Source organism: Rhea americana, unplaced genomic scaffold, assembly GCF_003343005.1.
Source record: "Rhea americana isolate MKP2758 unplaced genomic scaffold, rheAme1 scaffold_39, whole genome shotgun sequence".
Classification (NCBI taxonomy): domain Eukaryota; kingdom Metazoa; phylum Chordata; class Aves; order Rheiformes; family Rheidae; genus Rhea; species Rhea americana.
Window position 1 is genome coordinate 3,892,099 of NW_028186523.1, and position 25,944 is coordinate 3,918,042.

Genomic DNA, 25,944 nt, shown 5'->3' on the forward strand with positions numbered 1-25,944 from the left:
CTGTCACCTAAAAAATGTATCTCCTCTTTTACTTTGTCAGTGCATGGCTTGTTACGCCAGTAAGGTACTGCAGGATTTTTCAGTAGTTTTCTGTGCTTCATTCAGTTTAGGCACGTTTCTCTTCAGCAGTATTTTACAACAAGCTTCCTTCTGTTCACCAGTGCAAACCATGTAACCATGTAATTGAACTGTATTAAACATTTTAATCAGGCAGATTTAATACCCTGTAACTCATGGCAGCCTCTGATAATTTGCTGTGGCCCAACTGAGTGCCCAGATTATTATTTCAGAGCCACTGAATTTAGCTAGTCCTCCTACCTCCTCCCCTGTTTGCAACACCCTATAGTTGTGCTATAGTAGGAGCTACTGTGCTTGCTGTGGCTGTGTGTTTTAAATAGTAGTGGAACTAGAGCTGGGTATTACCTGTGTTCCCTGGGACTGTGTGAGCTGTTGGGATACTCTGGCCCTCTTATACATCATATGATCAGCATCCTCCCCTTCAACATAAGAATTCAGCCCTAAGCATCAGCATTAAGTCTGTTGTACCTGGGAAAGCAGCTGTCACCAAGTGGTAGACTAGCACTAACCTTATCCCCTAGGCCCTTTGTTAGACTGGTCCATTTTTCTTACTAAGCATTAAAGCTGTTTTCTAGTCACTAAGCTACAAGTCTCAAATTCCACCATTACTCTTTATCTCCCTGTGACCCAGCAAGGCTATTAATCAGCTTTGCTGCAGGGGCAAGACTGCAAAAACAATCTTGGACAATTTCATTGAAAATACTGCGTAAGCGGCCAGCCATATGACAGCTGTAAACCTGCCTGGATAGGGACTTGCCTAGCCAGAAAGTATTGCTATGCATCAGAGCCCGTATTTCATATTGTATCATCTTTAGTTTAGATTCTCTTAGCTTGTCTCACAGTGCTCTTTTGCAATTGTGATATTAATGCACAGCAGCAGGTCCCAAATTGTGATCCCTGGTCCATTGGTGGTCAATGAGGCCACAGGTAAGGTGGCTGTGAAACCTCATCTGCCTTGCTAGTGCCTTCAGTTAAAACCTCAGTGCATGGTGGTAATGAGAACCACTGCTTCCTACTCTTGAACACACAGAGTACCTTACTGGGGAGGAAAAAAGTAACAGGCAACTGTTTGGCAATGTGTGTTTGAAACTTGATCTTGTTATTTATAAACTAGGGTTTAATCTTTGTAAGTGTTTTTTATTATGGCTCCGTTCTAAAGATCAGCTCTAAAATAGTGTCACAATTCTTGCAGATGTAGTTGTTCTTTGCATTCTGAATTTTTTAATGAAAATATGTTCATATTTGCTACTCCAGGGAGCCATTTGTTCCACCAAAAAAACCAAACTCTACATATGAACTGAATTCTTTTCTGCTTGTGCTTTTAGTCAAAAAATGGTTAAGCAGTGGCCTAACCTCAGAGCAAGCTGTGTGTATGGACTGGCTTCAAATAATGGTATCACTTTCACCTGTGCAATTGATTATATCAGAACTGCTTTCATGCAAAGCAGAATATCATCTGAGGTCAATGAGGTGTGTCTGGAAGCAGCATTTGGACTGTAAAATGCTATATGAGTAAGAAAGAATGTAACCTGATCATCAAATCCTAAACTGAGATCACAGAGACTGACAGTAATGGAGAAAAAAGAAAACTTTGGTTTAAAACTGGGGGGAAAAATCCTAGAAATCACTAGGATACAGGCTGAGGAACCCCCCTTTTTTTTTCTTTCTTTCAAAGTAGGACTGTAATTGAAGTACTTAGGAGATAAATTTGAATCCTTTAGCAAGATTATAAAGTAAGTTAGTAGAGACACAATACTATCTTTATACTGTAAAGCAGTTCCTAGAAACCATTGAATACTCAGGCCTTGAAGGGTTTGGTGTATTGTACACCAAACAAATGCCCAAAGAAATAAAGTAATGATTGTGGAGAAGAATACAATTATACACCCTTAAACTCTTTAAAATCAGTTTTAGATTCCAGTTCTGTCCATTTCATATTTTAGGCAAAAATCTTCCACTTAAGAACCACAATAGTAGTGTACCTTGATCAAAATCAAATTCTACTTTAAGAGCAAGGGATATGTTTGGTATGTATCCTCTGTTGTACCATGTTATATCCATATAGTTCTTTAGATTGTAAGTCTCTCGGTATCAGCACCATCTTCTGTCATGCAAAGCAATGAATAATAAAAGTAACTAACATTAATAGCTAACAAAGAGTTCTTGGTATATGATTGAAATATAAACAGGTGTATTCAGCAGGACTGATTCTGTGTTCCTTCTCAGCTTGAAGCATAGATTAGGTTGAGCAGCTGTTGCAGCATCAGATACACAGATACGTTTTACTTGTAGAAATACGACACGCAAGCCTGGAACATGCCCATTGCAGCCACAGGTTGTTGTGGCTGTGACATACATACTGCAGCTTTGGGGTTGCAGACTGTATATTCCCGTGTTGTCATTTTTAAAAGCTGCTGTTATCCATTTGTTCTCAATGACATTTTAGGCAGCCAGGGAGCTCAGACATGCCTGTTTGCTGCTAATGTATTCTGGTTCATACAGCTTCCTTTTTCCTTGCATTGCTGTTGCAATAGTAGTGACATGGGAGCTGCCTGGTGCTTTGCAGTGGGTGGCCCTGGGAAGGGAGCTGCTCCCCCTGGCAGCGCAGGCTTGCAGCCCTACTCCGCTCCACAGAGGGCTGCACTGCAGCCCCCACACCAAGCCCACAGTAACGTTGGAGCTGAGCGTGGCTGTGAAGTACAACAAGGCCATCCTGCAGTGATAATGTCTCACGGGACATACTGTGCCGTATCATTGGCTGCCTTRCAGGGAAGTCACGTTTATTAAGAATATAAGTCTGGTTGGTTTTAAATGTGCTTTAATTGCATTCACGTTGAAAGAAATTCCATGTCCCCCTGCTCCAGCCTCCAGCAATCAGCTTGAGACAAGAGAATAAGTTGAATCAAGTCTCTTTAGTTCCCAAAATATTCCCCTCTTCATGTTCAAAATTGAATTCAGTAGATTCCCAAAGAACAATGCAACACCCATGCCATAAATTCCTTGCTCTCTCCATGACTTGGTTTAGGAGTCAGCATCACTATAGGCTGAAACCTGAGATAGGAACAGAAAGGTTTTTAGCAGAAAAGGGTAACAAGAAAATTACTTTAAAAAAAGGACAACCAGAGGAATGGGAGGATGTGGATTTTGAAAAAAATGGTATGAAAAGTCTAGTCTATCCTCCCAAATGAGACTTCAGACAAAGAAATCTGGGAACAGTCCTAATACAGACCCTCTGTTTTATGAGCTTATATTTTATTATTGTGTTCTGTAGCATTCAAAATCCCTACGTATACTCCTATAATTGTCTGCCTGCTTAACAGCCCCACTCTCAGACCTTTTCTCCATGCATCCTTCTTCCCACTCCCTCAGCCAACTTCCCCTGCCAAGCTTCTCCGCTACCTTAATCTAATGAAAAGAGGCTGTAACAAGTACACTTCTCCCACCAGAAGGCTGAAGTTATTGGCGAATTTATAGCAGGGATTGTCTTTCTGCTGTTTTTATGTAGTATATGTGGGCACAGAARCCTATGCCAGAATTACTGCCCCTAATCACTCTCAGAAAATAATGAAGAAAGCTTTCCTCTTTCCAATACAGACTCATCTGTCTATTGCAGCCTGTCCTTTTCATCACAACTTACTCCCCCAAAATACATTTTCTGTGAAATTTTAAGTGCAGACTTTTGCTTAAAAATGTAAAATGACAGTGCTGCTCAGAAAGAGTATAGAATACCCACTGCCCCCATGGCTGCTTACTTTACTGCATTCTTAAAATTACACTCAGGTTTCTTTGGTYTTTTTTCCCTCAAAGTGTCCCTAAGTAGCTTATGTTAATGCAGTGCCTTGGGCAGCAGCAGGATATTGCCTAGTTGTGCCTTACACCTGTGATGGCTGATCCCTGAAAGATCCCAGGGTGGGATAGCACCAAAGGAATCCAGAGACCTTATTTACTATTAGGTTCCCTTCTGATAGGGGCTAGAAAAGGGGCACCTTYTGTTGTCAGGAAGCCCCACTGGCAGCAAGGGCTGTTGACAGCCCCCTCACATCCCTAGRTCTCTGCACTCCACTATATAACAACTTCTATAATGTATTATTAACACCTATTTATCTAAATCCTTCCCAAATAACTTGTATCACATTAACAGGTGATAACACAGATTCGCCATCCTCATTAATCTCTGCTCCAAGTTCATAAGCTTGTTTCGCTGTGAATTGCAATAACAGTTTTCTCTCCTGACAGTCTCCAGTCTCAGTACCAGATAAGRTCGCCATCTCTGAGTTGCTATAGAATGATGTGTTTGAAACCCTCTGGCTGAGCTGATCTAGAGTTCAAATAGGGTCAGAAGATGTCTTTGGGACATTAGGCTTTCTCATTTGGGTAAACAGCTGAACCCTTCCCAAGGCAGAGGACTTTCCAACTCTTCTCTGCTTCTGCATGTTTTGAGTGCTGCTGAGACTCCTCTCGAAGCATCCGCACTGCATCCTGCTCACCAGTGAAGGAGAACAAGAGGAATAGAGAACAACAGGAAAACATTGCAGGAACTGTCTGCAGAGCCACTGCTGCCCAAAGGTAAACTCAGGAGGAATGGGCACCACCRACCTTTGAAGTCCCATGAAAGATCGGTGTCAGATGTCAGCAGAGCTGACATCCAACTGAAAGTGGTGAGGGGTGAGGAGGTGGGAGGTAGTGTCAGGTTTTCCAAGATACTTAGTTGTCTAAAGTACAGAAAGATACTTCCTGAAAWGTTCAAACTATTTAGCTGCATAAGTCCCAAAAGAGTGCTCCAGTGCATGGGCAGTGCAGCAGGTAACGTAACACTGAGGCAGTTAGCATAAGCATTATAAACCTGTGAAAACAGAGTCAAGAGAGCAAAAGCCACTCTGAAAAAGTATTGAATACAGGAGGGCAAAGCTATGTTTGTTTGATTTCTACCAGAACGGCTCCGTAACTTTAGCAGTAAGTTTACTAAACAGATTCTTGAAATAAAACACCCATCTGTACTGACCGCATGGGATGTGATGGGAAGACAAGACAAAATCTCTATGTACAATGCTAGTTACTATATCCAGCAGGTGAAACAGAGCAATCATTTGTCTTTGTCCTGCTATTAACCTGGCTGCTCTCTGTGGACAGACTTGAGCAGCTAAACCGGTCCCCTTGTTCCAGTCATGTTTAAGTGACAGTTCTCTATGAACTCACTTTAATATATGTAGTTATTCCTGCCACAGGCTAATCAAATGCTAGCACTCAGTATTTCAGCTGCTTCCTCTGACAGTGACTTTGAGTTGCTTAATGCATCTGACAGTGATCATTCTTGCTTGGAGCCATGTGAAATGCATTCACCAATCTCTGTGGTTCATTTACTGCTGGGGCATTTTACTGGAGGCATTCAATAGATAGAGTATCTTTCTTTTCTCCAGATCTGACAAATTACAAGAAATACGTGTGAGTTAATATATTTCAGTTTAGAAACCATTTGCCTTGATGTTCTAGAGATCTACTTAAGGGTTGGAGAAGAATGTTTACAGCTGAACCTGGTTGGGATTTAACTAGTAGTGACAGATGCAATTCATCTGGCAGATGCAAAGAGAGGATAAAACAGACTTGGGACGATATTGCAGTTCTTTCTGTCAGGGGGACTTTCAAGTCTTTTGTCCTAGTGATTGCTTGTCCTTTTCTACATTTCACTATGCCATCACCTATCCCTCTCAACCGCCTTCTTCCTCTGGAGTTTTCCCCACCTGTGGATTTGCGACCCTGCAGCAGCCCCTTAGTGATCCCTGATAAAGGTGGAAAAAACTTCTTGGGGGGAGCCCCTTCATGCCGGACTCGCCGCCTGCCCCCTCGCCTGGCCTGGTGCTCCATAGACTGGGACCAGCTCTRCCTCCTGAAGCCCCTAGGCTCTGGGGGCTTTGGCTCTGTCTACAAAGCTACCTACCATGGTGCAACTGTGGCTGTGAAACAGGTGAAGAAGAGTAGCAAAAACAGGCTGGCATCACGACAGAGCTTTTGGGCTGAGCTGAATGTAGCCCGTCTGCAGCATGCTAATGTGGTACGTGTGGTGGCTGCCAGCACCTGTGCTCCTGCCAGCCAGAACAGCCTCGGCACTATCATCATGGAGTATGTGGGCAACATCACCCTGCACCATGTAATCTATGGTACTAGTGATGTATGGAGGCAGGGTGAGGATGATGAAGGAGGATGTGGCAAAAAGGCCCTGAGCATGAAAGAGACTGTGTGTTATTCTTGTGACATTGTGACTGGCTTAGCCTTTCTTCACTCACAGGGCATTGTGCACTTGGACCTGAAGCCTGCAAATGTTTTCATCACTGAACAGGGAGTGTGCAAGATCGGAGACTTCGGGTGCTCCCAAAAACTGGAGGATGGCTTGTCCCAGAGTCCCCAAGTTTGCCAACAAGGGGGCACATACACGCAYCGTGCCCCTGAGCTCCTCAAAGGGGAAAGAGTCACTGCCAAAGCAGACATCTACTCATTTGCTATCACTCTCTGGCAAATTGTCATGCAAGAGCAGCCCTACCTTGGTGAACGGCAATATGTCCTCTATGCTGTGGTGGCCTATAACTTACGCCCTTCTCTGGCTGCTGCAGTCTTCTGTGAGTCACCTGTGGGCAAAAAACTTCAGAGCATCATTAGCTGCTGCTGGAAGGCTGATGTCAAGGAACGTTTAAGTGCAGCCCAGCTGCTTCCTAGCCTGAGGTCCCTTAAGGACAGCCTCTAGGAAAAGCTCAAGATTCTTAGCATCTCTTTTATTGTTGATTTTTTTTTCCTTATCCTCCTGTCACCACTGCCTGAACACAATGAATTTAGCCTCTGTGTGGTCTAAGAGCTTTGTTGCGCCTCCTTTTTATATATATATAAAAAAGGAACTGCTTTGTTATGAGAAGATTACAAATAAAGAGATTAACAAAATTGTTTTATTAATGTGGGAAGGGATAGAATCAAGGATGAAGATGTTGGCAAATATRGCTCTGATTATTTTGTTGTCTGCTGCCTCGCTCAGGAAAAAATGGGGAATGCAGAAAAAAAGCTATTTTCGAACAAGTGGTAAAGGGAAAAATCTGTTTCTGAAAGGTTCTTGGTACATAAAAACTTTGGTATTTCCAAAATATGAGATATAAGCAGTACTTTAGACTTGCTGCATTTGTGCATTTGAACCTTTCCTCTTCATTTTCCAGGGAACAATTATGCATTGTGAAACAGTGGATGCACCGAAACAAATGCAGAGAGCCAGTGTTTCTCTCCTGTTTTTAGATGTATTTAATTTCAGAAAGTATGTTGTTTCTGAAATGGAAAAATGTAAACTATCCAATCTCGCTTTTGAAAAAAGGAACCTTTTCATCTATGACTATTAAAGGTAAGAAGATGGCCAAATTAACAAGCTGTGTTATATAAAAACTTCTTTGCTGTCAGGTGTCTCTGTCACAAATTGCTAGTTGGTATATTATAAACTATTATAAACTGGTATATTATCTGAAGCATCATAAGAGTATCTTGTATGAAATCAGCTTCTAGGTTTTGGAGATAAAGAGGGAGTTTAAAAAAAAATCTGTAAAACCCATGAACTTGAAGTGAGATATGTAAATATGAATGCCTCAGCTCTTGGGAGTTGGAGAAAGGTTGTTTGCTCTCCTTAATGCAGGGTCAGTACTATAAGTAGTCAAAAGGAAGGTCGCTTAAAGTAGTAATACTGATATTCTGCCGGTGCTTAGAACTTACACTAATGAAGTATCCGTTGCTCATGTCATTGCACCTGCTAATGTTTTATCTACTTGCTTTTCTCATTTGGTTGTAAAGTGTTAGAGACAGCAAATACTCTAGGCAATGCTAAAGACAAAGAACTCTGATCCTTGATCTGTCAAAAATTGTAATTACAGATCTGTGTAGATCACAACCCTTATCCAAAACTACAGATCTGGCTGCTCTAGTTCATGTTGCCATTCTTCTTAGACTCTGCTCCCTTTTAAGATGAGAGAAAGAGTGATGTTTCAGTTAAATTCTTTTTCATCTCCACTCCCCATACTCTCATTCTGGGAGGAAAAAATCCCAAAAGAATTCAACCAGTTTCTTGGTTTCTGGCATGCATCTGTTCTAGTCCTGTGAAATCCTGGAAATGAACAATGGTGAATTTTAGGTGATTCTGTAGGTCTTTATTTGGGCTGTTAAAGTAAATGCTTTATAAAGCTTAACTATTTCTTGAGTGCTGGAATTAAAAAAAAAAAATGAGGTAAACAGGTAAATTTTGGAATAGATTTGTGCTTTCCCCTTCAAAATAATTATGCTAGAGAACAAGAAAGTTTTTCACATTACATAAATTTTTTCAATAAACCAGGACTATCTTATAAAGTTATGATAAGCCAGTTGCCTTTTAAAATGATTAAACAAAGGACATTTAAAATAAAATTTCAGATAAAGTCACTGGTGTGCCTTACATTAAACAACAAGTCTTCAGTAGTGCTATTTCTCTATTCTTATGAGCTATATTGTGTTTTGTCATTCTAGACAGCTTATTGCTTAAACTGCTAGAAACCTAGTATCTTGGGGGCTTATCTAGGCATGTATTTCTACTGTTCATTGTAAGTTAATAGAAACTTCTATCTTGATATATCAATGAATTCCTTCCTACAAAGGTATGTGAAAGACATGTTTATACCTATGGCCTCATAAACTTGYATTGCTTGAATGTTAGAAAAGATTAGTTGGATCTTCTCTCTGGAAATTCTCTTCTCTTATTATAGTCTATCCATTCAATGGACAGAACTTCATATCAGAAATAGCAGTGACAAACCCTTTCCCTGTCTTTTCATAGATTCACAGAATCAGTAAGGTTGGAAGGGACCTCTGGAGATCATCTAGTCCAACCTCCCTGCTCAGCAGGGTCACCTAGAGCATGGTAGACAGGGTTGCATCCAGATGGGCCTTGAAGATCTCCAGAGAAGGAGACTCCACAGCCTGTCTGGGCAACCTGTGCCAGTGCTCCGTCACTCTCACAGGGAAGAAATTCCCCCTCACGGTCAGGCGGAACTTCTGTGGTTCAATTTCTGCCCATTGCCTCTTGTCCTGTCACATGGGGCAACTGAAAAGAGTTTGTCCGTGTCCACCTTGACACCCTCCCTTCAGGTACTTGTACACATTGATGAGATTCCCGCTCAGCCTTCTCCTCCCCAGGCTGAAGAGGCCCAGCTCTCRCAGCCGTTCCTCATAGGGCAGATGCTCCAGCCCTCTGATCATCTTTGTAGCCCTATGCTGGACTCTCTCCAGCAGCTCCATGTCTCTCTTGTCCTGGGGAGCCCASAACTGGACACAGTACTCCAGAKGAGGCCTCCCCAGGGCTGAGCAGAGGGGCAGGATCCCCTCCCTCCACCCGTTGGCAACACTCTCCCCAATGCACCCCAGCATACCATTGGCTTTCTTGGCCTCAAGGGCACATTGCTGGCTCATGGTCAACTTGTCATCCACCAGCACTCCCAGGTGGTTCTCTGCAGAGCTGCCTTCCAGCAGGTCAGCCTCCAGCTTGTACTGGGACCTAGGGTTATTTCTCCCTAGGTGCAGGACTCTGCACTTGCCCTTGTTGAACCTCAGGAGGTTCCTCTGCCCAGCTCTCCAGCCTGTCCAGATCTCTCTGAATAGCAGCACAGCCCTCGGGTGTGTCAGCCACTGCTCCCAGCTTGGTAGCATCAGCAAACTTGCTGAGGAGGCACTCTGTCCCCTCATCCAGGTCACTGATGAAGAAGTTGAACAGGATGGGACCCAGTACTGAGCCCTGGGGGATGCCACTAGCCACAGGCCTCCAGCTAGACTCCATGCCACTGAGCTCTGCCTTTCAGCCAGTTCTCAATCCACCACACTGTCCACTCGTCTAACCCACATTTCCTGAGCTTGCCTAGGAGGATGTTGTGGGAGACAGTGTCAAAAGTCTTGCTGAAGTCAAGGTACACAACGTCCACTGCTCTCCCCTCATCCACCCAGCCAGTCATTCCATCCTAGAAGGCTATCAGGTTGGTTAAGCAGGATTTCCCCTTGGTGAATCCATGCTGACTACTCCTGATCACCTTTTTTTCTTCCATATGCCTGGAGATAACATCCAGAATGAGCTGTTCCATCACCTTTCCAGGGATGGAGGTGAGGCTGACCGGCCTAGAGTTGCCTGGGCCCTCCTTCTTGCCCTTTTGGAAGACTGGAGTGACTTTGGCTTTCTTCCAGTCCTCAGGCACCTCTCCAGTTCTGCAGGACCTTTCAAAGATGATGGAGAGCGGCCTGGCAACAACATCCACCAGCTTCCTCAGTACCCCTTCCCTAGGTGTCCCTACAATGTCACCCATCTACTTCTAACATTGCATAATTGCTATTCAATCTACTAGACCTGACTTTGAAATACATTGCCAGTCAAATATATAACCCTGAAAATGCAGATTCCTAACATTATCATAAATTTGTCACAGAAATTGCATAAATTTTTCCCTTGTAACCTAAATGCATTAGGGATATGTTAAACTAAAGTGTGGAGTTAGACTAACTGCTGCTTAAATAATGTGCTTGGGACACAGTTGTCTAATCAAGCAAAAATCAAGCAAACCAAAATGATACTTACTATGCTACTAAAGCAGAGACTGACAAATATAATTCCTAAGCAATACAAAGCTAATGCTCATGCTCAAGTTATAAACTTCAGCCATGATATATCTTTTAGCAGAGGAATTCATAACACTGTCTCAATATGAAGAACTAGAATGTTTGAACAGGATACAGGCAGAGGGAAGGGCTATGGTATATTAGGTCTATGGAGAAAATAAGACACAAATGCAGAGATTAGCTCCTTTCCCTCGCCCCCCCCACCCTGGAAAGGGAAACAGTCACCTTGAAAAATCTCAATAAGCTGCACATTTCTCTCAACAGTGGATGTCAAGTGATAGGCTTTGAGCTRAAACTTACTAGCTATGGAAGTTATCTTTCAAGAAGCTCTAGTAGATATTCTCAAATCTATTTAGTTGATCTTTACTTTAGAATGAAGTGTTACCTATTCTCCTAGTAGCTAACTGGCTGAGCTTAAAAGCCTGAGTGATTTTAATGGCTATCTACCTCTGATCTGACTTTGTATAGCATAGCTGTAACCTAAAATATTCAAGGAATACTTTAGCATCAGTAAGTACTATTTGAGTCTCTGAAAGATCAGGCTTCTTTCAAATTTTGTTACACTTGATCAGAAGAATATTGGGTGGCCTAAGATCCTCCCTTGCAGTATAATCAGCTCTGAAGATGTCTCTGTCAATTTTGCTGGATGCTCTTCTGAGATGAGAATTTTGTACAGTAGAATTGATACAGGCACACCATCTACTGTCACAAGTGTTCTTTTTTAATAATTTTAATAATTTCTAACATTTGATTTGATCTTTTGGACTGCTACTAAGAACTGGTTTCATACTAATCTCAGGCCTGATATGTCAGAGTGAGTCCATCCTTTATATGCATTAGAGATTGTTTTACCTGTTTGCATCACTTTACCTCAATCCGTCTTGAATTTCATTCTGCCAATTTGTAGTTGGCCCTTGCCCTTACTGTCCTGAATAACTTCATCATCTTGCTCCTCTTATGGCTTACCCTCTTGCACTTCATTTAGCAATATGCTGAACAGCAAAGAACTCTGTGAAAAACAGTAGTGGAGTTTGCCTAGGTGAAAGAACTAACATTTTACTTTCACCCTCTGTTCCTATCTGCTAGGTTATCCAGTCCAGGATTTTCCCTCTTAGACATGGCTGCTCCATTCCTTTAAAAGTTCTCAGTGAAAGATTTTTTTTTTTGAAAAGCCCCTCTGCATGCGGTTGGCTCTTCTAAAGAATTCCAATAAAATTAAACACAATTGTAAAGCACAACTCCTTTCAACAAAATCAATGCTGACTCCAAAACAAATCATATCTGTATGTGACTGTTAATTCTTTTAATATAATTTCCACTAATGTACCTGGTCCAGATGTTAATTTCAGAGCTATTTCTAAACTTMCTAAGAAGGTTACTGGGAGTAGTCAGCATGGATTTATGAAGGGAAAAACATGCTTGAGCAACCTGGTAGCATTCTACAATGAGGTGACTGGCTTTTTAGATCAGGGGAGAGCAATGGTTGCTATCTCAGCCTTAGTAAGACTGAGATAGCATAGACTGAGATAGCCTTAGTAAGACGGAGAATGCTGTCTCCCATACCATCCTCACAGATGAAGTGATGAAGCAAAAGCTAGACAGACAGTGAGATGGACTGAAAACTGGCTGAACTGCTGAGTGAAAAGGCAGTTATCAGTGGCATGAACTCCAGCCGGAAGCTAGTCACCAGTGGTGTAGCCTGAGAGGGGTTGATACTGGAGCCAATACTGGTTAGCATCTTCATGAATGACGTCACTGATGGAACTTAATTCACCCTTAGCAATTTTTCAGATGATACAAAATTGGGAGAAGTGGTTGATACACCGGATATTTGTCCAGAGGACACACTGGAGAAGTCACCAATAATCACAAAGTCAGTAAGGCTGGAAGAGACCTCTGGAGATCATCTAGTCTAACCTCCCAAASATTTCCTGGTGCTGGTTCCACTGTGGCTTGAACCCAGGACCTTCAGTGTGTAAAGCAAATGTGATAACCGCTACACTATCCCTCTACCCCCAAGTCAGCTGACAAGAATAGTCAGAAGTTCAGCAAAGGGAAACAGAGGAATAACCCTATGGACCAACACAGGCTAGGAGCTGTCTGGCTGGAAACTAGCTTTGCAGAAAAGGCTCTGCGGATTCTGATGAACACAAAGTTAAACACAAATCAGGAATGTGCCCTTCCAGCAATGWAGGCCAACAGCCTCCTGGGCTGCATTAGGAAGAGTGTTGTCAGCTCATCCAGAGCATTGCCAGAAGTTATTATTCCCCTCTAATCAGCACTGGTGACACCACACCTGGAATACTGTGTTCAGTTTTGGACTCTACTTGAACAAGTGCAGCACAGGGCCATGACGATGATCAACGAATTGGAGCATTTGTCATATGAGGAGAGACTAAGAGAGCTAGGGTTATTCAGCCTTGCGAAGAGAAGGCCTGCAGGGAGGGGGGTCTTACAAATGTGCATAAATAGGTATTAATGGGAATGCGAGGAGGTAAAGAAGGCAAAGCCAGGCTCTTCTCAGTATTTTTCAGTGAATAGACAAGAGCCAGTAACCTCAAGTGGGAATAAAGGAAATTCTATTTAAAAATAAGAAAAAAAAAAAAAACATAAGGATGGTTGAATACTGGAACAAGTTACCCAGAAAAGTTAGGAAGTCTTCATCTTTGGAGATATTCATAACCTAGTTAGACATGGTATTGAGCAACCTACTCTAGCTGACCCTGCTTTGAGCAGGGGGTTGGACTAGACGATCTCCAGACATGTTTTCCAACCTCAACAATTCTGTGATTCGGAAGTAACATCAATAGTTTTTTGACTTTCAGATAGTTCCTGAGTCCTCCTATAAAAATGTTTCTAGTATGGGACTTTCTCCAGGAATAGCATAAATGCAAGGAACACTCTTTGAGTCTTTGTAATGACTTTGTTGTCTGGGGGGGGGGCGGCGATTTTTCATGCTCCAGTTCTGAATTCTGTGTTCATCCAGATATTTCCCTAAGTCTGTCTAGAAGCTATTTTTGCTCATTATCTCTTCTTCCCTATACGTATTTAACACAGCTCTAGATTAGTTAGGTTAGTAAGACATGGTTGTAAGTCAGGAAAGACTTTAAAGGTTATACATCCCTAATTTATTCTCGTAATTCCTGGAACTGATCACTAATGGGTAAATGGCCTAAACAGAGCTATCAAAGACCTGGAGAAAGTGCTACAACCAGGTARTTAGAGTTTCTTAACATCTTCCAGTGCTTTCTGAGCCTGAAATATTTCTGAAGTCAGTGCTGCCCCAATCATCCAGCCAACCATTTCTAGTTTTGGGGAGAGGGAAGAAGGAAGGGGGGGAGCATTCTTTTTTTTACCCCTGTCTGTGACTTCTGAATGAACTAAAAATATGTGGTGATGGAATGAAGGCACAGAGCATAGGTTCCAATAACTGTGTAACCTTGCCATGATACAAAGTATCGAAAGAGACCTCACTTTTTCTATGGTCTAAGTTCTTGTCTTGACAGGGTTTCCACATCAAATGGAGGCAGTTGTGCAGGCTTCATGAAAATGATTCAAGGGGAGAAAGGGGAGAATGATCTGCTGGAAAAGATGCATAATGAGTTTTGCTGGACAAGCATTCTTCTCTAGATCAGCTCTATAGGGTCCAGAAATTCTGAAGTACGAGACTCAATCTTGCACAGATTTGGATGATGTAGTAGTACTGTAAATCTAGCACAGTGGTATTCTAATGTGTCTGTAAACAGTGCCCTCTAGCCTTCTGCTAGTCAGTGTGCAAGTCCTCTGATACTAAGGCAGAGAAAAACTGGCTGGACTTCCTCAAATAAGAGTGACCGAGCATCTTGAGTGTGCTCTTACAAAGAAATAAAGTCTCATTTGTCCTGATTGGTAAATGTCAGATCTCTTCATGTCTTAGCAATAAACTTGCTTTTGTAATCAGGTAAGTAAGTGCCACAGTTTGCCCCAGTCCACCAACATATATCCCCAGATGGGCATGTGGAAAACTTTACAGGATATGTTTAAGAGATTTTATCTAACACCAAAAGAACTGAAAGCCCAATAAGAGCCTTCCTAGTTAGTGCTGAAATGGTTTTATATCAAAATTAAATTACTTTTTCTCTTTGTTCTAACAAAGAACTTCCATGTGTGCATGGAATTCAAAAATTACCCTAGAAGTCAAGTGGACAGAATATAAGAAAAGATGGCTACAAGCTACTGTACAACTGTAGTAACAAAAAAGTAAGTTTCTAAGAAGAATGAGAAAGAAGGAAAAGAAAAAGCAAGGATTTGGAAGTGTAATTAATTTTATCATTCTGTATTACTTTTGATTTACTGTCCTACAGCTGTTACTGAAGGTTTAGTGTCCCTGGATCCCCAAATTAAATGTTCAGTGGATTAAGAATAACAAAATTGAACTTAAAAAAAAAAGAAAAAGAAGTAAGCATACTGCAATTCTGACTCTACTCAGAATTCTTTTTTTGGGGGGGAGAATCATAATTAAACACATTTGCTAATTAAGGGGGCAGGGCTATCTGATTCACTTTTACATAGCKTCTGATTTCCCATCTCTATAACCTTGCCTTTACCTAGTTCTATTGTATGCCGCTCTTTCCTTGGAGGCTTTTTCTGTGTCCACTTACTTCATATTCTGTTTTGCGCTTCTCTAGTGTGAGAGAAGCCTTATCTCAACCCAAAAGGACAGAGTTACCAGTATCTTCCAATGATAAAAAAATACTCCATAATTTGGAGCTGGAGAYGTCCTTAATTCAGAGGGTAAGATGGGGAGACATGAAGATGATATATGGGTTCCTTCTGTATACTATGGGAAGATATGAATTACAGGACTGTTCTGAAGTAGACTTTTTCATATTATTTTCCGCAGAACTCAAATGTAAATAATTTCAGCAATCATGTAATCCAAGGTTACTTTTAAACTGTTTTCCACTTTCATATCTTTTATGATTATGATCTACACATAGGCATCTACCTTCATTCTATGTAGTAAAAAAAAAAAATCCACAAATACTTGTAAATTCAGCGGGACTACTCTGATGATTGAATTAGACTCATGTATCAATTTCTGTAGTATTAGCATTTGGGTTTATAAATTCATCACTGGAATTGAGGTGAAAATGGAGGTAAAAAAGTGATGATTATTTTTAAAATTAACTTGGCTTTGAACTTTTTACTTATATTTTATTTTAGCTAGTTATCTGCTACCAATACTCTACATAGTATTAAGATAGCTGGCTTTTGTGCTTCAGCTGCCAAATATTTGTCTGCCTCTCAAACAAAAACACTTAAAACCAGCTCAAGAAAGAAAATGGAACAAAAAAGGCTACTGATGCCTATCCGATTATTCCATCAGCTAAGGATGTCATGGAACAATGTGATAGTAGAGGCACCATCAGACCCTTGACTTCCCAGAACATATGGTTGAGATACTATGCTACCTACACAACCTGAAGTTCAATAGCCTGAGTGTTCAGCAAGGCAAGGAAGTGATTGCATTTGCCTTTGCAGGGCACTTGGGATAATAGGGTAATTCATAACTTAATAAATATTCTGCTGCACGTGTGCCAGGCTACAAAGAGCAAAGTAGGCTGAAAATTGGAAATGTAAATGTCCAGCTCTTTTTAAGTTACTTCCCCCCCCCCAAAAAAAAAGGGGGGGGGGAGAAGACAAACATTTTTACTTTCAAGTCATGTATTTTTCTCGACCATTTATTTAAAAAATGGTGAAAAGGTTTTGACTCAAATATGCACCTGGCCTCAGAGACAAGTATGGAAAGTTGTGCCTGAGTATAAAGCTGAGTTTAAATATGGGAATAGATACACTATGGATGCTGAATTTTTAAAATAGTAGTTAATAGTACCTATTATGTATTACAGTATGTTTAGAGGAATATCATGCACTTTTTTTTAGCCACATCCTTGTCTGTCTGTTATCAAGTAGTTCTGTTTAAATGATTTGCAGGTAACATACATCTATACACAAAGCTTTCAAAGGTATGTATCATTGTATTGCTATGCCACTGGATGAATGTCATCTGAATCTCTATTTTCATAAAAAGTAAYAGAGCTTTTCCAAACTTCAGTTAAAATCATCAATACTTATATAGCTTTTAGAAATTAAATGTTTGTTATTAGATATTTTCTAATTTAATGTGGGGGAAAAAAAAGGATATTCCTGTCAAAGGCTGACTTTGGCATGGAATCAATTTCTTTAATTTTTTTCAAGTATTTTTCAGCTTTGAATACTTTMATGTTTGCATAGTTCTTTGGAAAAGTTGTGTGTTGAATTGCAAGCAGCATTTGAAAAAGCACCCCAGCCATAAAAATTAGCACTAACTGACAAAACCATGATAAGGATAGTAGGAAAAAGCAATGTGTGCAGGGAGATGGGGGGAGGGGGGGGTTGCTGGGAGAGGCAATAAGATCCGCCTTAATCAGGAAAAGGGGAGTCACTCCAAAATTGAAGGCACTTGCTACAGCTCTTCAATCAGGAAAGCTGTCTAAAAAATAAGTTCATGATGGCTCTTGAATTTTTCCTTTGTGTTAGAGGCACCTGCCACATAGACTAAGTCAGGCTCTTGTATAACTTAAAGCTAAGGCTTGAAATAGCACTTAAAATTAGACAAGAACACCAATTCAGCGCAGATCAGTCAGATAGAAATGGTCTCCTGTCTAGTTAAAAAGCACAGCCTTTTCCTCTGGTCCCCTCCCCCTACACACCCCCTAAAAAACCCACAAATGTCCTGGCTAATCAAAATGGCAAATAATTGGCAAATTTTAAATACTCTGTATATCACAATCAAGAAAAAAAAAAACCTCACAGATATTTTCATAGAATCACAGAATCAGTAAGGTTGGAGGGGACCTCTGGAGATCATCTAGTCCAACCTCCCTGCTCAGCAGGGTCACCTAGAGCATGGTAGACAGGGTTGCATCCAGGTGGGCCTTGAAGATCTSCAKAGAAGGAGACTCCACARCCTCYCTGGGCAACCTGTYCCAGTGCYCYGTCACTCTCACAGGGAAGAAATTCCCCCTCACGGTCAGGYRGAACTTCCTGTGGTTCAATTTCTGCCCATTGCCTCTTGTCCTGTCACACGGGGCAACTGAAAAGAGTTTGTCCCTGTCTCCTTGACACCCTCCCTTCAGGTACTTGTACACACTGATGAGATCCCCCCTCAGTCTTCTCTTCCYCAGGCTGAAGAGGCCCAGCTCTCGCAGCCGTTCCTCATAGGGCAGRTGCTCCAGYTCTGATCATCTTYRTAGCCCTCCRCTGGACTCTCTCTGGTAGCTCCTCATCTCTCTTGTCCTGGGGAGCCCAGAACTGGACACAGTACTCCAGATGAGGCCTCCCCAGGGCTGAGTAGAGGGGCAGGATCACCTCCCTCGACCTGCTGGCAACACTTTTTTGGGGGGGTTCCTTGATGATTGCACTATTTCCAATTATGATGGTGATTAGACATTTGGGCACAGCTCTTTACTGTGATACTTTATTGAGACAACATAAGTGATTTAACAATGCATASTAATACACAAATAATATTGGATCTTTCACTGAAGAGCAAATTTTCTGTTATATATACAGAWGATTTTACAAGCTGGGAGCTCATTTCTGCCTGTTGAAGCTGTGTTTTTTGTTACTAAGAAATAAGAGAATCAAGTCTTGCATCCCTAAATATTTGTATATGTATCTGTGCCCACAAGAACAAAGTGACTGGCTTTACCTCACACCAGGAATAGTTCACAAGAATATATCAGAAGTGGTCTTTTTCTAAAGAGAAATGGGATTCTCAAGCTCTGGAAGTTTTCAGAAAGTGAGACACTGACAGAATAAAGTACATGCTGCATGGTCTCMGAACTGTCTTTCAGTAATTAGACTGTTTCAATGTATTTTGTAATGTAAGTATTTTGTACTTAAAAAGAAAAATCTGAGATCATAATGATGAAAAAAATCCCCATTTTTTTTCCCCAGGGGTCATGACCACCATGCTTACATCCACCTTCTATGCATACTACAAGAATTAGCTTCATTTGCCTAAAAAGCTGAATACTTAACCACAATCTTCCTAAGCCATAGCACTGTATTTCCTCAGTTTGAACAAGGAGACAATACCTTGATCTGTGCCTGGAACACCTGTTGCTAGTGTTTTCACTGTGCATAGAGAGAGGCATGATTGGAAAGGAAGAGCAATTGTTCGTGCCTACAGATAGTTGTTCACACAACAATGCAAGTGGTTGTTGCATGGGGAAATACTTCTTCATATTAGAGTGCATTTCCTGGGAGACTAACCAATCCCTATTCTCACATCTCATAATAATTGATCATTTGCAGACAGTTTGTACATTTCCTTTCACAGCTATTTTTTTTATTACAAGTGAAATAGGAAATTCTGCTGTGTATTTAGGTCACAATTTATGGGAGACTACAGCAAGTCTCCTAAACTTTTCTCTTAAACAGAACTGCTCAATCTTCTATGAAAACACATTACAAACTCTCCAGTTGTTCTTCCTGCCCCCCCCAACCACAACCTCTTAATTTCTAAGCAGCAGGCTGCAGCTGCTGCTTTGCCATATTAACTTTTTTAGAGAAGTTAGCAAGCCCTTTGAAATGAAAACTTCTTAATATTTGTTGCCTCTTGGATCACTTTCATGTTACATTGTGCATCTGACCAGTTGTTCTGAACAATCATAGTGTAATGATTTCTTCAGTAGCTATTAAGKCCCATTTCCAAAGCACATCTTTAATACCAGAGCATCTCCTTTAGTTCCAGGTCCTAAATTTTACATTGTTATTCCTGTTCCTGTCAGTTTTTGAGTAATTTAACTTTGCTAGTTCACACAGGGTCAGGTCACAATAGGAGAAGCACTACTGAATTGGCTTCAGTCTTTCTTTATAAATAGATTCCAGAGCTGGGAAGGTATCTCTTCTTAAGTCCCACAGAATTCAACCTGACATCTATATGTAAGCTAAAGAAAATTGTGAGATGCAACCAATATCCTGCTCTAATGGTCCCTTAATACCAAGATGGTGATAATATCTTGCTTTAAATCTCCTTCTCATCATCTATGACAAGCATTTGCCAACCTGTTCCAGTACTCAKAAGTATTCATCAGCTAAAAGCCAGCTGGTTCAAGACTTTCATGAGGAGGGAACTAATCTTGGTGGGATGAAGAAAAACTTAAAAACTCTTTGAGAGGAAAAAGAAAATGTGATCAGTGACTTTATAACAGGGCTCTAAAATGGTAGACAAAGTTATAAACTACTTTCCCTTCTTCAAGGACAGACTTCTAAAACCGTACAAACACCCTGCTGTTAGTAGCTTTCCAAAAAGTCTTTACAAGAGGCAGACATAAACAGGAAAGACAACTCCTGAAGTTTTTATGCACTACTATATACTGCAAGTTCCTAAATGCTCCACATACAAAGAGTCTGTGGTGAAGCCAGTGAAGTATGTGCAACAAGCCTCAGCAAACCAACAAGTATCCTGGAAGCCATTTCCAATTCACCTGTTAAAAAAGTTTGGTATATTCAAATAGTTCAATTTTATTTGAATAATTGCAGGTTTTCAACACTTCAAACTATATAATTTCAGTGTTTCAAACTACCACAGAATCTTCTTGAACTGTATTTTTCCAAAATAAAACACTTAGTGCTATGTCGTATTGCCTAAAGTGGCAAAATCTGGGTTAGAGAAATCTATGTAGTTTGGAAAAAACTTTTTATATGATTAAACTTTCCACACAAAAAGACTTCCAAAGTGATTTCCAAAATGATAACTGGATGCCACAATACCAGTTTTGCTTGTATATACACTACTTCTATTCTTACTTGACTGATGTTAGGGATTTTTTGTACAAAAATTGCATGGCCCCCTCTTGGTAATGTGGCCTGGATAACAACAGATGATATGGTAGGAATGTGAGTGTAAATAGTGTGTGTGAACAGAATACCCACATCTGCTTGTTCTGAGAGGATGTTTGCCCAAAAACTGATAACGCTAAGAAGAAATTAACAATGACAAAGTTTGCTTAAAACAATGATCAGCCAGATTAAACAGTAACCAAGAGCCTTTTGAGAAAATGAGTTAGCTTGAAAAGTAGTATAAGCATAACATGAGTATTTGTAATTGTGAGGAGAGATTTTGGAGTGACAAAGCAGTAACAGAGCACTGGTCAAACTAGGCATTACCACTTCTGTCTAGGCCTCACAGAGCATCCTCCCCAYCAGACACTGCAAGTAGCCTCACAGAGGGAGTGGGGTGACAGCTAGCAGATCAGCAGCATGAGGTGCAGCAGTAGGGAACCACCCCTCAGGTGTGCACATAGGAACTYGTGGGGTGCCTTCCATGTGGTCTCGATTGCAGGGAACTATGCAGCTACACATGTGTCCATAGTATCCACATCTGCAACAGGGTATATTTATAAAGAGGGGACCTTGCACTCCCCAAGAGGGGTGTGCTCTTTTAACCCACGCTTCCTGCAAGACAGGAGATACGCACACAGAACCACATGGAAGCATTTGTGGGAGCAGAATTTTTAAGGATTAGTTACAGAAGGTTGTTTAAGAAATGCATATATGCTTTTTRAACTACAATACTAGAAACTTGGTGTTATCTACTGTATTGCTGGTACTGATCTACAATACGTAGTTCACTGATTACTGACAAACTACAAGCTGCTAATCAATAAACCACTTTTTGATCCTGTTTTGATTTAAAGCATGTGAGTTGAACAATTTTTCCCCTGCAAAAGTTTTTGTTCAGTTTTGTTATTGCCAAAGTCACAAGTGTCACATTGGTAAAGYGAGGAATAGAAAGGCACATACCTTTTCAAACAAGCACAGAACACATAATTCAGACAAACTATGGCTGTTTCGGAACAAATTCAAATTATATCCTCCTGAGAGCAGTCCAGATGCACAATTTGCGTTCAAAGATGTGTTACAGTGATATACCACGGATTCAGCATCACTGGAAATGCTGCAGGATATTAGCAATTGAGTATTTTGTAACTGTAATTTGTGTTAAGAGAAGATGGCAGCAAAGACTAAGGAGAAGGTCCAGAGGAATCAGGCTCTAAGCAGATCAACAATGAGAAGTCACGCGTATTATGTATTAGGAGAAAAATTATGTCTTTGTAAAGAAAAGGAGCTTGTGAGGATAATTTTGAAGCTGATTCTGCTCACTTAAAAGAGATTCAGTTAGCAATATTTATGGTAACTTTTGTCAAGTGTAAACAACTTCTTCAAATCCCAATTGCTCTTTTTCTGAATCATGACTCTAGTTCATGGCTTCCTCAATTACATAAGAAAAGAAAGAAAACATAGTATGTTGAGGGGTTTCCCTATTTTTATAAGCTGAACTTTATGCAAGTATCATAAAAATTTAGGGATGGGTAAGCTAGATGCTACACTAGAACTCCAGCTATGGGCTTGTGCTCATGCACAACACATCCTACACATCTGTCTCCAAAGAATGTTAGTTACCAGTTAGCTACACAAATCCACATTTAAAATGGGATATTTTCAGTTCAGCTGTGAATTCTGGAAGAGTTACAATAGCTGAGGCAGCTGTGGACATAAACGTAGATACCCAAAATTTAGAGAGCACAAAGAAATGTTAGTAGGTACTACCCTTCCAGAATGAAGAACTTGTAGAAGACTTCTGAGTCATGATATAATAGAATTACCTCAAGCTGACACAAAGACCTGCACATACTTACAATTAAGATCAAGCAGATCCTGAAGCTTTACTTAAAATGCCTGAAAAGAACTTTCGTTACACTTACGTATACAATTGGACATATCTTGTCAGCCTGCTGACCAGTTTAGATACACCACCATCTATCAATGATTTCATGAGAAATCTTGATTTGCAAAGCTTGTGGAACGTGCCTGTCATTAACAGCAAAGGTGCAATCGGAATTCAGYATTCACAAGAAAGTAACAATTAAAAATGCTGAAATGCAATGGGAAATCCACCACAAGCAATCATTTCAAGAGCAATTAATACAACATTTTAGCAAATACTGACAGACAACATACACATTCTCATTCAGTTAGTCCTTCAGTCACATAGGCAGACTTATACCTGGATCCATTCTAAATTTATGACTGCTCTAGCACTACAAAAACATCTAGAAGATCTCTTCAAAGACCCCTTATCACATGATCAAAAGACAACAAAAAGCTAATTAACAGCTAGGCTTTAGATTTGTGGAATACTGGGCAATCTTTGTGGAGATATGATTTGCTTCAAAGACAGGATAGTAAAAAAAATTCTATGGGAAATATCAGCAAGATTAAATAAAATGGCATTCAATAGCTAAAGCATCAGACAACCACTGCTTTAGCACAAAATAAAGACATTCAGGCTAGAACTAGACAAAGGACAAAAAAAATAACGATGAGAAGAACTTAACTGCCTRTATGTGTATTTGGAAGTATAAACTCAATTTAATTGGTTTTACTATAACCTAGTGGAAAATACATGGATTACAATATATCATCAATACTTACAGACCATCTGAAGGACCAGCAGGTCAAAGGAAGGAAGAAAATAGCAGGAATATTTGAAAAGCAAAATAAAGTCAGAAAGGGGCATGAATGCACATGGATCAATGTTCTGAGCGAAAAATCATGCAGTTAGATAATTAAATAGTTTCTGCTATAGACTATTAAACAGATTATTATAGACTATAGACTAGAAAAGGATGCCTTGGTTCCTAATCCCTATGTGATGCGAGGCAAAAAAAGGTGAAGCTTTCAGGACCTTTTTTTTTTTCCCTAAAAAACATAGGCCAAATGGCCAAATGTACATTAGATATCCAAAGTCAATCCCATAAATGAAGTAACACTAATTGAGGAGAAAAACCTATGCTGAAAACAATATGTAACAAAAGGAAAACAGGCAGAGTGCAAAACGTGGATAAAAAGCTAGAACTGCAGAAAATTCACAAGACAACAAAAACCTATATTTGCAACAGATGTTTACCCATGCGAGAAAGAGGGAGGAGTCATCTTATATGTATTTCACAGAAAGCATAACATTTAGATAAACATTTCTGTTCTACTTTTGAGGAGAAATACATTCATATCAGAAAATTCTAAATAACAAAAGAAAGCCTTAAATATAGGAACTAAAGTAAACTTTTTTTTTGAATATGTAAATCAGCACCTCAAGATTACTTGCATCCAACAATTTTAAGAGCTGGCAAAGGAGACCTCTGTACTTTTAATGTGGATTTTTCATAAGCTTTGAGAAATCARGGGAAGCTCAAAAAAAATGTTTCAAAGAAAGCTAAGGTGGTGCCAATATTCTTAAAAATAAACAAACAAACAGGTCAGAATTTCAGGAACTGTCAACCTTGTACTAATCCCAGTAAAAAGTGTGACTGATGCCTTGACACGTGACCAAGAAATAAAGGAAACTATTGCTTAAATTATTCAAAAATTTTTTTTTAAAAAAAAAGTCTATTTAGACTAACTTTATTTCTYATACAATTAGAGCATAAGTTTGGTAGACAATAGGAACAATATCGATGTATCAAATATTTGTGAGCTGACTTTTTCCCTATGACACTGAGAAACTGACATAGTAGTGCACACATTTCATGTTAAAGGAGTTTACATTAAGGTGACAGGTCTATATTTTAATTAATAATAAATTAATAATAATAATAATAMTTAATTACAAATCAGTCAAATGTATTTCTAATTGAATTCTACTGGGAAAAGTATTCCTGGAAAAGAATTTAATATTCTATCAGTTTATCAGAAAATAAAATTTAATGAAAAAGTTCATAAAAGCTCTAAGTAAATAATGCARAAATATTGCTGATTCAGAACTGTTTGGATCACTGGAAAACTAAGTGTTTAAGTGTGATCATATCACATATCTAAGAATGATTAAATAAAACACTTATAGGATGGAAAACTTCCTCAAGAGGTAGTTGAACTAGCTGATAACAGAGTAAACACTGGCTTCTTATGCATAATTGAGTCCATATTTGCTAATGTAGTTAATCAGCTCAGAAAATAAACCACCAGAAACAAACACTGCTTTTAGTGTAGGAAGAGGCCAGGGAAATAGAACTGTCATCAAAACAGATTCTTCGGCTATTGTTCTCCATTGGCAAAAGCCATTGCAGGTTCCAGCCAGGAGCTGTGGGATGACTACTTCTGAATTCATGTTTATTGCAACTACTTTATCAAAATATAGCATCTCATTAAAACAAAAAAACAAAAAAACAAAACAAAAAAAAATAGTAAATTGGGGATTTCAAAGAGCAAGTACAAATGCTAGAAGAACTGCAAGACAAGTCTAAAACAGTGTGTTGCAATGTAATGCTTAGCATATCAAAAAWTTACCTCATTTGCATGAAGTGTAAGGATCATACAAAGGAGTATAAAAAAATTTGGTGATAAGAACAAAAACTTATATTGGGGCAAAGGCTTAAAAGACCCACTGTTACAGCTGAATTACAGTTCACATTAAAGTACTGTGCAGACTATTTTTTTTGAAAAACTGTAGTAATTACTAAGCTTCCAAAGGTGGCAGCAGTTTTGCTAACACTATATATACCTATGACTATTGAACTACAAAAAACTCCACAGAAGCTACTAAGTTTTTTAACTTGTTATTTCAAAAGCACAGCCAAACTAAAAGATGATCACAATAATCTTAGTATAGGCCATAAATCATAACATATAACATCAAATTTTTCCAATTTGATAAATCTGCGAAGTAGCGATATAACTAGAAGCAGACATACTCACAGGATGATACTTTTGTGAGTGACAGCTATCAGTGCTCAGGCCAAATCATTGGCTGTTCTCATTAGAACACTCTCTCTAATGCAGAATCAGGATAAAGCAAGGGGACTTCAATAAATAAACTGGGTCCAAGTTCCTTAATCCAGGCATGAATAAAGCTAGGGTTTTTACTTGATACGGTTTAAAGCTTCCATTCTTCCACCTCCATTTCTAATAGTGAGTCTAAGATATAATGCTACTTACACAGGGACGAGTCTGCTACCACTAGCAGCAAGGAAAGGGCGCCTGCAGATCAGAGTCTGGTGTTACCTATCACAGAAAGCTGACTTCTACCAGCAAAGAGAAACACGGGTGTAAGGTGAGTGCACAGGCCTCGGCGCAGGGCCGCGGCACGGCGCAGGGCCGCCTCCGCCGCGCCCCCCGAGGCGGCCGGGA

The 25,944-nt window shown here is 40.0% G+C and overlaps 1 protein-coding gene and 1 long non-coding RNA gene across 2 annotated transcripts; one reads left to right on the forward strand and one right to left on the reverse strand.

Annotated features, from left to right (window-relative positions):
* Positions 1 to 1,967: 1,967 nt before the first annotated feature.
* On the reverse strand, positions 1,968 to 25,855 carry LOC146591045 (uncharacterized). The gene is made up of 2 exons (XR_014896881.1): positions 25,753 to 25,855; positions 1,968 to 3,129 (listed from the first exon to the last, which is right to left on the reverse strand). It is a non-coding gene; the product is annotated as an uncharacterized LOC146591045 (long non-coding RNA).
* Positions 5,679 to 6,929, forward strand: MOS (MOS proto-oncogene, serine/threonine kinase). Its single transcript, XM_085313577.1, has one exon. It carries the CDS (start codon positions 5,765 to 5,767, stop codon positions 6,812 to 6,814), a length of 1,050 nt encoding a protein of 349 aa, XP_085169703.1. The 5' UTR covers positions 5,679 to 5,764; the 3' UTR covers positions 6,815 to 6,929.
* Positions 25,856 to 25,944: the final 89 nt, after the last annotated feature.